Genomic DNA, 16776 nt, shown 5'->3' with positions numbered 1-16776 from the left:
AAGGGTTATCAAGCTAAATCGAGGCCAGCTTTACGCAGGGGCAAGAGGGGACAGTTCCCCCTCAAATCAAAATTTTAGAAGTAGCGGAAAAATCCGCCAAAAAGGGGACACGAAGACGATATAGTATCAGCTTCCCTCTCATTTCTCTGTCCCTTCGCTGTGAGCGCACATAGACACACCTCCCCCCAGCCTTCAGTAAACATCCAATCACAGTTAGTATGCAAATGAGCCAAACAGAGTGGTGTCAGGTTTCAGCGCGAGCAAAGACTTTGAAGAAGCAGCTGCATTTTCTCAGTCATAAATGCTAAATCACAGCGGTTTTTACAAAGCCTGCTTCATCATTTTCCACTCCAGCTTCCTGCAGCTTACAAATAGGAAGTTAATGCCGTGTAATGCATCCATCTATTTTTTTCAGAGCTTTTAAAAAAGTGTAGTGCTCCTGTGGAGTGGGGCAACCAAGTTGGACAGGTCTGAAGGTAGAGGCCTGACCAAGTGCAATCCACTTCTCTAGGTTGGGGTTGGACACATACAGTAGCTAACAACGCAATCCAATGAAGAAACTATACTTACTATAAGCACAGGAGAAACAAAGTGCTGGAGCATGATGTATACATATGACTGTGCATATGAATCTGTGTTAAATGTATGTTGTAATACAATAATTTTGTACTGATGACCCATTAAGGATGGGGTGAGTTGGGGGCCCCAGGATCCAAATTTGCTTACGGCCCTAATTTGGTCAGGGGTGTAATTTTAAACCTCAAGTGAACATATGTGTAATAATTTGTTCTCTGACAGTCTACAAAGCTATACATAGTTGTCAAACTTTATATTACACTACTTGTTATTGTTGTTTATTTTGAAGAAGAAAGAACAGCATAATAAATAATTGAGTGTCGTTTTGGCCCAGCTATTGGTATGTCGGTTGGGGGTGGGATTGGGGGGGGTCTTCAATGAGGTTGCCAGCCCAGGGAGTAATTCATGTCAGAACCCCCACTGTGCAGATATTTAGAACTGCTAGTCGGATTCGGGTCGCGCTAACTCACATAGGCTACGTTCACACTGCAGCTCTTAATGCTCAATTTGAATATTTTTGAAAAATCAGATTTTCTGTGCTTGTTCATAATACATATTAAATGCGTCTTATATCAGTTTATGAACGGAATGCGACACTGAAGTGACCCGCATGCACGATGGAGGTTCTAAGGTATAATATGTTTACAGAAGTAAATATGGATGGTCGCGGGGGCAACATCCTTTGCAGAGAGGCCCAGACTTCCCTCTCAACAGTCACTCCATCCAGCTCCTCTGGGGGGATCCAGAGGCGTTCCCAAGCCAGCCTAGAGACAGTCTCTCCAGCTTGTGCCCGCAATCTTGTTCTTTTGGTCATGACCCAAAGCTCATGACCACAGATGAGTGTAGGAAAGTGTTGATCTCAGAATCAGAAAGGATTTTATTTGCCAGGTACAGTTTAAAAACAGTACAAGGAATTTAACTTGGCAGTTGGAGCGTAAAGATCACACATCAACGTTGGGGGCGGGGGCCAGGGCGAAGAGGAGGAGAGGATTTCCAGCCACTGGGGGGCACGGACGTAGCCTCTGGGCGCTTCATGATCCCTTCCCTGTAGCTAGGAGGGGAGGGGGGGTGGGTGAAGGGCCGGTGGAGGCATAGACAAAATAAACCCTTTGCTTTCCCTCTGATACAGTCAGATGATGTGTGACTACCTTGGTAGATCTGGTTCAGAAGACAAAAAGTCCATGTGACAATGGGGAGAGAGAAGGGGGGATGGAGGGGAACGTAACCTTGAGTCTTTGGTCTCCAGCAGCAAATCCAATAATGTGGCCTCAAACTGCAAGCCGAGGATTCAGATGCTTTGGATTCAATCTCGTGTAAACACTCCAAATAGCCTCCTGCTTATTTTGTGTTTGTTCATCACATTAGTCTGAGTGTTGAGTGCTCTGCCCCATCTTTCAGAAATGACTGATAACCTTCCCAAAACAGCTGCCAACATAGTGCTACTTTAAGATGGATCAGAAAGCTGCCACTTCCAATCAGCAACATCCCTGCTACCATAATTCCAATTGTGTCGATGTCCTCCACGGAAAGCATGAACAGGCACAAGACCTTCCACTTATTCCAGGAATCCAATGTGCATCCGGCCGCAAACGTTCCGCTCGGACACGCAGGCTCACCCCAGTCCGGTTTTTGAGTTGAAAAAAATTGATCGATTGCATTGAGAGACCAGCTGACCATTGCATAATTTCGATTTTTTGGATGAATGCAGAGAGAGTCTCCTTTTAGATCCACAAGACAGAAGACAGCAGATAAAACCAGTAGCAGAGCAGATGGGGAGGACAGTGGGAGCAAAGAAGAATGCGACCACCTTCACAGAGTAGCAGAACAGAAAATCTCTCACTCCGTCCTTCCTTCACTTGTGAACAAGACCCCAAGGTACTTGAACTCCTCCACTTTGGGCAGGACCTCCTCTCCAACCCAGAGAAGGCACTCCACTTATTTCCGGTCAAGAACCATGGACTCAGATTTAATGGTTTTCATCCCGGCTGTTTCACACTTGGCTGCAAACTGATCCAGTGAGAGTTAAAGGTCACGGCCTGATGGAGCCAACGGGACCACATCTTCTGCAAAAAGCAGTGACGCAATTCTGAGGCCCCCAAACCTGACCCCCAATTTCTGTGCCTAAAAATTCTGTCCATAAAAATTATGAACAGAATCTGTGACAAAGAGCAGCCCTGACTGAGTCCAACCCTAGCTGGAAACGAGTTCGACTTACTGCCGGAATATGGATGCATCTGGTCTTGTCGTGTGTGGCACTGATAATATGTAGAATATAATAAATATTTATTAATTCTAAGAACTCACACTTGTTCCACTGTTTACTTTTCTCCACTGGGTGTTTCCCCCTCCCAGCCGTTCTGGCTGGGATGCTGAATTATGACAGTAATGCGTTTTGATGACGTAAAAGTCGGATAGAATGCTGTTCAGACAGCAGTCCCATGGCAAAATATCAGATCCATATTGAATTTATATCTACATATGAAGGTGGCCTGGGTCGGAATGGAAAAAACCAGAATTGATCACAAAGACGTGAAAAATCAGATGCATGACACTTTGGGATTGACCTGCAGTGTGAACATAGCCATAGTGTCCTTGCGTGCAGCGTTCTTGCCATTCCTGCCAGTAGCTTCAGTGCTGCAGGACCATGGAGCAGAGGACGACAGCCTTTAAGCATCCATCCTTCATCCAATCATTTCTCTGCTCAAGAACATGGATTATATTAAACTTTGATACATGGATTATGTAAAGTACAGTAGTTTCACTGGGTCTCTGTTTGTGTTTGACGTTCACTTGTTACCCTATGCAAAGATCTGTTCGGTTGGCTTTAAAAGTTTTGTGAATAAAATTACTGCTAAGACTAATGTAAATATGTCATTGTATGAGGCAAAAATTTGATTTTAACTGTCACGTTTGGGTCGGCACTCAACTGTGAAGATACCTCGTCACAATTTCAACTGCAATTGATTACCTGCAGTCCCTGGTTATTTTCCCCCACCACGAAGTGTGAAAGGGGATGTAGGTTTGAGCTCCGTCCGCCCATCCGAGTTAAATGGGACAGCTTTTCTCAGAAACTCTTTAAGATACAATAACCAAAATTTGGTGTGTGGCTTCAGGGTATCAAAACCTTGATGGAGTTCAAAAAAATGAAGCTCGCAATTATTTTTTCCGGAGTTATTGCCCTTTTTTTTTTTTTTTACTCTGTTCGAGGTATCTTCAAAGGAGACAGCTTTTCTCAGAAACAGTTTAAGATACGATAACCACATTTGGTGTGGCTTTAGAAATCTTTATCACAACTGTACTTGGTCTGCGTTATAAAGATCATCACTTGGATGTGATTAAAGTTCATGTTCTCTCCAAGAACATGCTTAAATAAAAAATAAAACAGAGAAGCTGATTTTCATCAAGAACTTAAATGCACTTTGTGTTTTAATGAGAGAACATATATAATAACAACTTATTTTGACTCTTTCAGCAGCCCAATCAGTTATAGGTCTGTACAATATAATTTAATATGTAAGTGGGGTCAAGTTAAACATTTTAAACTTTTTTAATATTAGATTTTGCATTGTTGAAATGTCAGTGCTAAATAAATATTTTCATATTTTTAATTGATTTATTATTTGAAGCTTTAATATTAATTGATACAATTGTCATGTTTTCATTTTAGTAAGTTTAGTACACATTCAGAACCAGAAATGCAATTGGAATAATAATAAGATCTTTAGCTCTGAGTAACTACGTACTTTCTGTAATCTTCAATAATTTTAGTAGAAGTAAAACATTCTACACCAAAGTTATGCACTGCATGGAATCACCATCAAATTGTGTTCGTGTTTGTGACGCTAAGAGCGGCGGGAGGTCCAGTGTCCTTCACCGCTCGTTCGTGCAAAGTGTGAAGCAGGAGAAAAAGGTCTGGAGTGTGCGAGAACCTGTCAGAACCTGGACCTACCCTGTGTGAGCACAGCCTGCATCCCAGGATGCCTCTGTCCACCCGGAACTGTGAGTGTGTGTGTGTGTGTGTGTGTGTGTGTGTGTGTGTGTGTGTGTGTGTGTGTGTGTGTGTGTGTGTGTGTGTGTGTGTGTGTGTGTGTGTGTGTGTGCGTGTGTGTGTAACTCTGACTGACTGCAGGTGTGATTCCAGGTGCGTCACCGCAGAGACTGCGTGCCACCACAGCAGTGCCCGTGTTACCATAACAACAGGCCGTTTGCAGCAGGCCACGCCCTCTCTGTGGACTGTAACACCTGGTAAAGTGATGCTCACGCTGATTTAAGGACAACATCAGGGTTGGGGTCAATTACATTTTCAAATTCCAAGTATGTCTTCAATTATCCATGTTCAATTACAACTGAATTCCGATTAGTGACCAGCATTTTTTCCAATTACAAACTCATTGGCTGCCAGCCATTTTCAGAACAGATACCTCCTCACTCCCAGCCATTTTTGAGCATTTTGACTGATCTTTTAAGACACGCAAACTTTTTGGCTCAGGGGCCACATGGACTTTTAAAAATTGACAGACGGGCCGGGCCATTACCCGATGCATACATACAATTTTCTTCTTGTCTAAAGTTCAAATTTATAAAACTTCATAACAAATCAACCATATGCGTTACAGATTGACAACTTTCACCCGAATTTAGCTCTAATTCTAAAGAACCGTTTTTACATCTAAGGAGAGACAGGCCTGTTAGTAGAGCAGTGCTTCTCAAAATGTGTGGTGGAGAATGGAGACATGACAGGTGGACATTTTCAATTTCATGCCAATCTTCTTAAAAGCTCTTTCCTCATCGACAATAAATCATTGGCAAGGCAAATTTAGAAGCCTAAAATGTATCAGACATTAAAAGAGCATTCAATTAGAAACTGCATTAGTTATGTGACCGGGAACAAAATGTAACGTGGAACTAAAATGAAAACATAAGCGGAACCATAAACAAACTTTTAACATGTACTTCCTTTTTGTTTTCTAAAGGTTTTTGGCACAGATTGCAAACAAAGATTTGTTGTTTCCTGTATTTTTTGACTGCTGTACTTTTACATTTGTTTTTTTATTCAGGTAATTTATTTAATTTGTTCTTGAGTTTTGATTTATTTATGAAATATACTTGCATTATAAAACATGATGTGACTTCTTCCCTGTTAGTTAATTTCATACTTTTATTCCTTTAAAACCGTAATGGTTTCAGTGAAAAAGTATTTACTTGTCCACTGTCCATTCTTTATTAAACACTCGACATTGTGCTGCAGCAAATTAACAAAAATAAGTTAGTGCGGGACAGGAAGTAGTTCATAGACACAGAATAAAATATCCAGTTTATTTTCAAAATAAAATATTACGTGTTCACGGGGGGAAACCCGACCTTCCGGGACCTCCAACAAGCCCATTTTGGAATCTATTCAAAAACTGAGCACATATTCAGACTCGGGGGGACACAACGGTACCTGTAGTACAGTCGTGTGTCGGCGGATGAGCTTGTCCCTGGAGAAATGCAGTGTCATGAAAAGCGCCGTCCGAGTGTCACCGTCCGGGTCGCTGATCAGCTTCTCACACGATCGTGACACTCTCAATTGTCGACTTAGGTCGACACATGCTCTGCTTGAGTGTGAGCTGCCCAAACTTCACCGTCCTTTCTCACTGTGCCACCCTCTCCCTTGTCAACTCTTCCTCTCTCAACTCTTTCTTCTCGGCTACATACTGTATCATATATCCATGATAGAACTCCGCCACAATGTCTTCTCGCAACTCCCGTTGAAAAACACCTACATAATACGTCAATGGCAGTAAACGGTTGCATTTGAAATGACGTATATGTACGTCAATGGCATAACAATCATTATTTCCCCCTGCAAGTCAATTACAATTACATTCTTGATTACGGAAGTTCAATTACAATTAATCACAACTAGTGTTGTGGTAGTCGAGACCGGTCTTGTCTCGGACTCTGAAGCATTTTGACTCAGTCTTTGACTCAGGCTGCCCGGACTCGGGGTATGTGATAATAACACGGAGAAGAACGGGATAAAACAATATTTTATTCATTATTTAATCCACCCCATATAATGACCGCAACCTTCTTTAATGTGAAGCGTGTGACACACTCATATGTGTGTGTGTGTGTGTGTGTCTGGCTACGGTGTCAGTTTGGACCGCGGAGCGCAAGGGAGATATGAACTAATCACTGGTAAAAATCCCAGTAAAACTCCAGAAAACAATCACCAGTAATAAATATTATCTCCCTGGTAAAGACAGTAGCTCTAACAACAGGTAAAATGATAAACTGGTGATATTACAGCCTGTGAATACAGTATGAAGATGCATTTACTCCGCCTCTGGGTCCTAGTGCCTGCCTGCCGGTGAAGCCTGTTCCGTTTACTGAGGTGTGTGTGTGTTTAATAAGTCCATGTGTGTCCGTGTGAAAGTCCGCATGTTTATGCCTCTGTCCATCCACTCTTTTCATTATATCCATGTCTGTTAAGGCTTTTATTACATAGTGTCGGCTGTCGTCCGGGCCGCCGCCATCTTGGTTTATGTCGTCACTAGCGCGTCATCACCACAAGTTGCACATGCGCAGAATGAGTCAAATAGCTGTAAAGGGGTCTTATATTAGTCTATTATCTTTTTAAAGTGGTGTTTTTTTGTGGCTTTAGACTCCAATTACATTTATGTATATAATATGTTCCTCACAATATAAACAGGTTCACAATATAATTATTTTTTATAGTTTCTGTTTCCACTGTATCCAGAATAATAATAATTCTCAACAAGAACTATTGATTAATTTGTCACGTGACTGTTCCAGGGTTTGAGTTTGTTTTATTTAGTTTCACATCTACCTGTAGCTCTATGTTTTTTAGACTGATGACAACTTGTTTGTAGTTTTATTTCAGAAAGTTTCATTTTCACAGTTACAGTTGGAGACTTTTGTAATTGAATATCCTAATTACAGTACAGCAACCAAATTAAACTATATCAACTAAGTGAATTAATAAAAATGGCCTGTGTAAAGGCGTTTTCAAACTAAAAAATGTACTTGTGAACTCTGTGACCTGTTGACCTGCAAAACTCAAAGAATCAGAATCAAGAATCATTATTTATCAGTAGCAGTAGTAGTTTTATTATTTTAGTAAATTTTTTGCAGGCACCTTTTTTGTCCATCACATGTATTAAAAGAAACTAGAATTAAAGAGAGAATGTTATTTAACTGTCGAACCTTGTCATAATTTTATTTATTTATATATTTTTTTAAATTTAAAAAAAAAAGTTTATGGTCTCGGTTTCAGCTTGTCTTGGTCTTGGTCTTGACTCGGTCTCGGCTCCTGAAAGTCTTGGTCTTGTCTTGACTCGGTCTCGGCTCCTGAAAGTCTTGGTCTTGTCTTGGTCTCGGTGCATTCTGGTCTCGGGCAAGTCTTGGTCTCGGAGAGTGTGGTCTTGAACACAACACTATTCACAACTACTGACCCTTTAATAAATGAGCCTCTAACCTTCTTGTGTTAGCTTTCTGTTAGCATCTGTTATGATAACTGGTCAGTTTGACCCATCTCTTAAATGGCTGTAAAATTCCTAATTAATGAAAATATTGGTATTAATCTTTTTAGTGTGGGTGCCTGAGCCTTTTTTCTGTCACTATACCCCTAGATTTAAATATTTTAAATGGTAAAATTATCCTGAAGAGAACTGACTGGTAGTTAGAAAAGTTATGATATATATTTTTGATCATTGTTAATTACCAATGTGTAAGACAGAACTGTAACATTGTTCCCCAGGTTCGCATTTAATTCATTTTAAATGACAGGTTTTATAGAATTTCAACGTCAAATACAATTACAATTATAATTATAATTACTTCATAATTGTAATTTATTATTAATTCGGGATTTCAATTATAATTCACCCGTCCCCAACCCTGGAAAACATCCATGTTCTGTTGCCTGAGAATCATTCCTGTTTTGCAGTGTGTGTAAGAACAGGAAGTGGGAATGCACAGAGAACGTGTGTGAGGGCGTGTGTCGCACCGTGGGAGAGGGACACTACATCACCTTTGATGGCCTGAAGTTCTCCTTTCCTGGTCTCTGCCAATATGTTCTCGTTCAGGTAAGAAACAGAAAGGATAACGTACACATTTACCATTGCGTCAATACGTACTTTTCACTGTCCTTTTTCTTAAATGTGTGTGCAGGACATGTGTCAAGGAGAGGAAGGGACCTTCAGAGTTTTGGTAGAGAATGAAGCCTGTGGAATGGTGGGACATCGCTGTGCTAAATCTGTCACGGTCTACTATCGAGGCGGCTTGATTGCAATGCAAAATGGGGAGGTAACATTTGCCAAAAGCATATTATTCAGATCTCATCATACTTGTTTCGCCAAATGTGAGACTGTGCTTAACGTCTTAGTGGATAGTTTGGAAAGGCGGTATAAGCCTTTTCACACTCTAGAAGTGCGCATGAGCGACCTGGAGAGTCATAGGTTGAGAGAGATATAAACGTAAAGAAATTTTTTCACTCTATTGATATTTCCAACCTAACAGCGTTTGTAATGTTATTCCAGAGATCGTTAGTGTTTTGATAGTGTTCATATTATTAATGTTACACATATTCGGACTCAAGGAGAGACCAGGGCTTTCCGATGATGCTACTTTCAGCCGATCCGAGCATTTTTAAAAATTGATGGGAGCCGCAGTATTGAATCTAGGGCAGTCCCCTTGCTTCCACACAGGTTACTCCTGGTGCCTGAAAACACCGACTACCCGAGTCTCCAGCCGAGAATTAAATCTATACCACGTTTACGCAAAAAATCTTGACTCAATGCTCTAACGGGTAAAATAGTGTAAATCTCTGTCAGACAAGGCGAGTTTATCCCTCTCGACTTTTGACCGCATGCGCAAGAACTGAACAAAAGTGAGCTTATTGCGCCGTCTTTGTTACTAAATGACTTTATCAATGACAATTTTAGTGTTCTCATCAAAGCGTAGAAGCTGTAGACTAAACACCAAGCTAAACTCCACTCAAAATGAAGAGATGAGTCGTCGTTGTCGAAGACTGATTTACTGGTGACTCCTTCACAGTGACATGCAGTGAAAACTGCAATAACAATACATGCAAAACAAATCTTGTATCATTCTTTTACAAACTTATCATTGCACTGTATACAAAGCCATGAACTAGCATTAACTATCCTGTAAATAGTAGACTTGTTTTTTAACATTGATTTATCAGTCGTTTCCTGAGGATGGAACTGGATTCACATGCTGATCTGACATGTGGCTTCCTAGCATTTCCTGATCTGACTAACAGGATATCATGTGACCTTAAACTAGCACAAAATACGTTCAAAATAAAAGCATTGCAAAACAGTAGCTGTTATTATAAAATAAACATATGTCTTTTAGACATCACAACATTGTTATCCCATTCTAAGTGCAAAAGGGATTTTATTCATAGTGCAAAAACATTTTTATTTATTCTAGGAGAGATCAATAAACATAATGCATGTTCAATTTTTATTTCCACTAATATGAATATTTACCCTTTAGAGCTGCTGTAGACAAAAAAAATGTATCAGATAAAGACAGAGTAGGTCTCATAGATCTATAAATCAAAGATTATTTGCTTGAAAAAAAATGCAAGAGGTTGAAATTTGTATCTTAAAAGTTTGTTTTGCTCTCCACTGTAAACACTCCCTTATTGACATTGTTGGACATGCATTGCATTGTGGCATGTGGAATCAAGTAGACACATGAATAGAAGTGTTTTTCCTAGTGAAGGGACTAAATAAAAAATAAAAATCTAATTAGAATGTAATTAATTAATCTCAGTTAATGGCCTAACAATATTTGACACTAGAAGCAACCTTTTCCAATTTAAAGGAGCATAGGGCAGGATCTAGAAATCAGACTCTATAGTGACACCACAGTGGTTAGTGTAACTGCAGCCATCAGCCCAGCCACAGTGGGAAAGCGCATCAAATGCTTGTTTATCACCCGAGCACAGCTGATACTAAAGATGGACACCCCACCGAACCCTGACGGGACCCTTAATAAAAATTGGTGCTTACCACTAAAACAAACGTATGTCATTTCTTTGAGAAAAAAAAGAGGTTTCAATGTTGGGTCAGACAAGAAAACGCGACCCGATCCACACTCTAACTGTGACACGGTTATTTATTTACTCGCCATTCATGTGACTGTTTACTGCTAGACCTGTGTACATGCCTCTGTGTGCATCTGTGGAACCAAACAGTAGTTTAGTCGTCTGTGCTTGTCTCCAAGCCGTCTTCTTGTCATTCTTTTTTATTTGCGGGTTATTGGGAAGCCTCTCCAAGCCGTCGCGAATCCGCCATCAGCAGAACTGTACTGCTGTTTGGACCCTGAACAGAAATACAAAATGTATCGCACATGTATCTGTTCAAGGCAAGAGGGAGAAATGTGTGTGGGCTCATTGTCTTTGGTTGTGAGCACTTAATCAGCCATTAGCATTAAAAAAAACTTAAAATTAATGTTTAATTTTTCTCAAATCCTGCCCGATGCTCCTTTAAATGTATTTTGGTAACTGAATCAACAAAAACAATAAATGTGCTTAAATTTCCATCATTGAGTGCTAACAAAATGTGTAATATGAATAAATAATATTATGATTGCATTGTTCACAAAGCACAAGCTGAAATTTAACTAAGCTATCTTCATGCTTTTCAGGATTTTCTTTGTAAACTTTCTAAAACAATGTTTTTTTTTGTGTATTTAAATAAAAAAACAGCACTTAGTACAGGATATTCCAGAGAAGTGAAAACAGAACAGTGCAAAATAGTAAGAATATCTGTGGCATGAAATAAACAGAGCAACTGATGAAGCTGATGAATTCAGTTTTAAATAGTCTTTCTACATAGCAGTTGTTAAGATGCCTCATACGATGCAATCTGTAGCAGCGCTTCTAGCCCCGCCCACATCCTCTACCACTACAATCATTTATCCACTGACTTAGTTTATTTGTCACTCATGGATTTATTCATTTTGGCTCTGAACCCTGTCATCTAGTCCAGTGTGGATTGCTACATGTTTAGCATTGAGGTGCTAGCTGCTACATGTTTAGCATTCAGGTGTTAGCTGCTACATGTTTAGCATTCAGGTGCTAGCTGCTACATGTTTAGCATTCAGGGGCTAGCTGCTACATGTTTAGCATTCAGGTACTAGCTGAGGCAAGAAGAGCGCCTGTGATATTATTTAGTGTGTTATTTTTCTGTAATTAATTGATCGCAATTAATGCGATATAGTCATAGCCCTAGTTTTTCCTTTTTCATATGAAACTTCCAAGCAGCAATTGCTGTAACCTTTTACATCTTTTCTTTTTTTTTCAGAAAATGATCTTTGATTTATTGATCGATGAAGCCTACACAATGTCTTTATCTGATTAAATAATTGATATTCTCCAGAAACCCTCTGCACCTGTAATTTTCTGTCTCACAGGTGAAGATAAAGAGGCCGGTGTCCGTCAGCGTTCAGCTGGAGGTCATCAGATCGGGTCAGTTCTACACTCTGCTGCTGGGGAAACATGTTTCTCTGAGTTGGGACAGAGGAACTCGTCTCCTGGTTCACGTCTCAGCCTCACACAGGGTGCCAGACTTTTACAACTATGGACAGTTTGAATATGAAGTCTTCATTGTCTTCAGTCTAACTATGAACGTCACGTAGGGTCGTCTGTGTGGCCTGTGTGGAAACTTTGACGGTAATGTCAACAATGACTTGATGAGCAGCAACAACCAGCTGGAGGTCGACTCGTTACATCTTGGGAATTCTTGGAAGGTTCTTCCCAGCTGTGCTGATGTAACTCAGGTAAAATACCTACTATGTACATTTCCTGTCGTCAATGTTGATTAGCTCAGTTTTAACATGTCCTCGGATGTGCAGATGCCCAGTCCGTGCAACGACAACATTGTCAGATTGGTAACAGTGGAACAATCATGTCGAGTGATCAGCGGGCCTCTCTTTAAGGAATGCAACAGCCAGGTGAGTGAAGGTGGGCCAACGTTAAGGGACGGACTCCAAACTCTCAGTCATCCTTCTTTTGTTTTGTAGGTGGACACTGAGCCGTATTTTGAGATGTGCGTGGAGGCGGCGTGCTCGTGTCAGTCAGTGGGCGACTGCGAGTGTTTCTGTGACGTCATCGCAGCTTATGCACAGGCGTGCTCGCAGAAGGGCTTTTCCATCAGCTGGCGGTCCAATGATCTTTGTCGTAAGTATGAAAGAAATGTATAAAGAAATGTAGAATGGCTCTTAAACCAAGATGCACCAGACATAGATCATGTATTATTTGACTGGTTTGAATTTAGACAAAAAAGTGGGGAAAAAATTGAGAAAAAAAGAAAAGTCATTATAGGTAGTTGAGTAATTTGATTTGATAAGAAGTAATTTCAAATTTTTTGGTTTGTTTTCAGATATTATGTTCCATACATGTGTTCTTATTTTTACCAGTCTAAAGTCACGCAGAAACAAATTATCATTAATGGTGTACTGACATGATAATGATATTGTGTATTGGTCCGATTGAGCACAAAAAAAAAATAAAAAGAGTATTCGATTAAATTGGCCTTCATCCAAAATCTCTGATAATTATTATACATTATATATATTTTAGCTAGATTTATTGAGGTTATTTTTTCAGGGTCTTCTAATTTACAATGTGTTTTTTATTTATTTTTATTCAATTGTAGAATCTTCTTCTGTTTAAAGTTAAATATCTGTAGCACATTGGTTAATAAAACTGGGTCAGTTTTTGTCATCCCTTCTGTTGCTGACTAATGTTGTTTGCTTGATTAAAGCCACTTAATTAAACCTTTTATAACGTTCAACAATACAAAATAAGTCCTAAAATTATGTTTGATTCGTGCAGATAACGGACATAATGGTAGACCTTGGAATAAAAACCCACAAAAGATATTTTGGTCTATTTTATTCCATCAGACATACAGTGTATGCTTGAAGATTTCCATAACACGGATCAACATTGGCATCGTAATATTGGGACAGCCCTGATTATCATCACTTAGTTGAAACATTTCTCTCAATAGCGATGAGCTGTGAAGGGATGAACCCAAAGGTGTCAGGTGAAGGGGCGGAGCTATGTCAGTGGAGGTATAACACCTGTGGCCCAGCCTGTCCAGTCAGCTGCCAGCACCCGGAACCTCTACCCTGCGCGCTCACGTGTGTTGAAGGCTGTCACGCACACTGCCCTCCAGGTTCTTACTGACCACATGTATTTGGTCATGTAATTTAATTTAATAAAACACTTCTTTTTTAGTCAGATGTGGGAGTTTAACTTGAGGTTTCATCGTCTTAGGTCAACTTCTGGATGAAGAAGCCATGCAGTGTGTAGATCCATCTCAATGTAGGCTGTGTGTCCATAATGGGGAGAAAATAGCTCATGGGAACAAGATGGTCCTGAATAAAGAGAACCCTGACCTGTGCCAGATCTGGTAATCCTTCACCAACACATGCAGCATTCACTGTTCAATCATTTTACTAAGACCTTACTTTTCCCTGTCCTTCAGTCACTGTGACAACAGCTCCCTGAGCTGTGAACATTGCTTTAACATCCATCAACCGAGCACCATCGCACCAACACCGACCCGTTCCACCTCCACCAGCCTCCCCTTCACCACCTCTTCTCCTGAAGGCTTGTGTGACCGGGCCATGGACCTGGCTTTCCTACTGGATGGATCAGAAGCCCTGAGTGAGATGGAGTTTCAACAAGCCAAGGAGTTTGTCCTGGGAGTGGTGGATCGATTCCGTATGGGTTCGGCTCACACTCGAGCCACCGTGCTACTTTATCACTCCGGAGTCAAGACGTATGACCTCCAGGTACATTTACACATCAGAACCACAAAAAAGAAGAGTTTTTGAAAAAAGCTCAGTTTACACCTCAGCAAAAGTGTTTTCTGGGGTAAAGGAATTACAATTATTTCATTTCTAATTATACAACAGTTAGAGTTCCAACCAAGTACCAGTAATTTTATTGGACATTCCATGAGTGCTGATATAGATTTTTACACACATTATGTCTCCATTGTTCAGGTGTTCGAATTAACCGTAAATGTTTATGTGTTGCCTGGCAACAGCCTTGTCTCCCTTCCAGTTGTGGACCTATTTGTTTTGGCAGAACACAAAGAAATCAATAATCTATTGTCACTGAATGCTGTTAACTAATAAACTGTTGTATAAAAGTAATATCATACTGGAGCTTGTGCTGTGGTGCTGAATATTAGTACTGGTGTGATTATCTACAACCCAATCAAACCAGTGTTGATATTTCATCACAACAGCATGACCTCTAGTTGCCTAAATGCTATCTAGAATAGATCTTTATTGTCCACCAATGTGGAAATTACGTACATTTTGATTTTAATCATTTTGTTGAAGTCAATAAACAGTTACATTTCATTTGTTAATAATTACCATAACCACAAAAACGAAATAGATACTGCAGGGTACAGTATCTCCATAGTGTCAGCTCCATATAGAAAAAAAAAAATGATCAATTAGTGATCATTCGTACATCCACACACATCAGTCCAGAGCCAATGGATCTGAATTAAAAGTATCTGAATAAAACCTAACACAACTGTTACTTTATTAAAAATCCAATATAAACTTTTGTGTTTTACTCTATGTTTTTCTATCCTATCCATGTTTTATCAAAATCTTCATTCGGTTCAATGTAAATTAACTTATCTTTTAAATTTCCAGAGCTGTCCCTCCTTATTTCCCTCCTTTTTTTTCTTCTTTTTCCCAAAACTCCTGTTGCACCTTTGATCACAGCGGCTCCAGACTCCTCCCTCTCAGCTTTAAGGTCACAGCCCAGTCCACTGATGACATCACACCGGCGATCAATGATTCTGTTTTTAACCAGGTCGTCTTGTTTTCCAGTCACTCGTCTTATTTTTTTACCTTCAGGCCCAGAAGTGGATCTTTAAGAAGACTGTGCGTGAGCTCCATTACACAGGAGGAAATGCAGCTTTCTTGGACCAGGCTGTGAAATATCTGGCCATCAACATCTATGACAAGAAGAAGCGTAAAAACGCAGAACGGATTGCAATCATTCTGACGGCGAGTGCCAACCCGCGGCCTGTCCGTTCTATTGTGAGTATGCTGCGAAGGAAAGACATCACCACCCTGACCGTGGCTCTGGGTCCTGGGGTGGACATGGAACAGATCAACGACATCAACAAGGTCAACCCGAATAACAGGGCCTTTATCCTGAGCAGCACAGACGAGCTGTCCCATCGCCTGCTCGGGCTAACGGATTACCTCTGCACCTTAGGGGAGGAGCCTGAAGTTAGGAAACCTCCCACACCTCAGCCCACAGTTGGTAAAGTCACCCTGCGTCCTCTTCTCCAGACAAACCCAACGCAACTTTTTACCAGCACGTCTGCACCCATCACCACTTCTCCATCCCCCATCCTTCCGTCGAAGGATGTGACGTTCATTGTGGAGGGCTCAGATTCTGTTGGCGAGTTCAACTTTAATAAAACCATTCTCTTCCTGGAGGAGGTCATCTCCAAGATGGCGGAGGAGGAGGAGGAGATTATTCGCATCACTGTGATCCAATACTCAGTAACGGTTACTGTGGAGATCAGCAGATGGGAGTTGAAGTACAAACGAGAGCAACTTCTTTTTCAGCGACTGCGACAGATTCCATTCAGAGGAGGAAGTCAGACGAACAGCGGCGCCGCCATCACCACAGTCAAGCCTTCTAACGGACCAACCCCGGCTCAGCTTGTGTTCCTTGTGACAGAAAACCCACCCACCGACACGGTCACACGCCCGCCGTCTATCAGCACACACACACACATATACCCCATTGGCGTGGGCCCAAAGGTTCGTGAAACTGACCTCTTACTGTTCAGCTTCCCTCAACGTCCGCTGATGGTGGACGACTACAGTGGTCTGACCTCGCTGGTTCACCGAGTGGTCAACATCACACAGACTAAAATATGGCCCCGCACTCCCACACTGCTGCCCCCACCCGCTCCCACGGAAACCAGTCTGCCCCCTTCAGGTACAAACCATGTGTTATTTACTGTGATTGATCAATAAGCTTCCCGAAGTGGGTCCCAGGGTTGGAGTCAATTATAATTGTTATCGCGTAATTGGTAATTCATTACAATTGGGACATAATTAGAATTGTAATTGTAATTGAAAAGATGTGTTGCT

The 16776-nt window shown here is 40.9% G+C and overlaps 1 protein-coding gene across 2 annotated transcripts in view; it reads left to right on the top strand.

Annotated features, from left to right (window-relative positions):
• The window catches only part of vwf (von Willebrand factor), a 51799-nt gene that overhangs the window by 12789 nt on the left and 22234 nt on the right, over positions 1-16776 (top strand). For both annotated transcript variants that reach the window (XM_028450717.1, XM_028450718.1), the window contains exons 18-29: positions 4424-4575; positions 4718-4821; positions 8531-8669; positions 8755-8889; positions 12034-12180; positions 12259-12399; positions 12475-12573; positions 12643-12799; positions 13635-13802; positions 13904-14039; positions 14115-14424; positions 15517-16621. In XM_028450717.1, coding sequence (XP_028306518.1) covers positions 4424-4575; positions 4718-4821; positions 8531-8669; positions 8755-8889; positions 12034-12180; positions 12259-12399; positions 12475-12573; positions 12643-12799; positions 13635-13802; positions 13904-14039; positions 14115-14424; positions 15517-16621 — 2793 coding nt within the window. The remainder of the gene's footprint in view (positions 1-4423; positions 4576-4717; positions 4822-8530; positions 8670-8754; positions 8890-12033; positions 12181-12258; positions 12400-12474; positions 12574-12642; positions 12800-13634; positions 13803-13903; positions 14040-14114; positions 14425-15516; positions 16622-16776) is intronic.

The sequence above is a fragment of the Gouania willdenowi genome, chromosome 6, assembly GCF_900634775.1.
Source record: "Gouania willdenowi chromosome 6, fGouWil2.1, whole genome shotgun sequence".
In the NCBI taxonomy this organism is placed as follows: Eukaryota; Metazoa; Chordata; class Actinopteri; order Blenniiformes; family Gobiesocidae; genus Gouania; species Gouania willdenowi.
The sequence above is the reverse complement of the archived record's forward strand: the minus strand, read 5'-3'. Positions and strand labels throughout refer to the sequence as shown.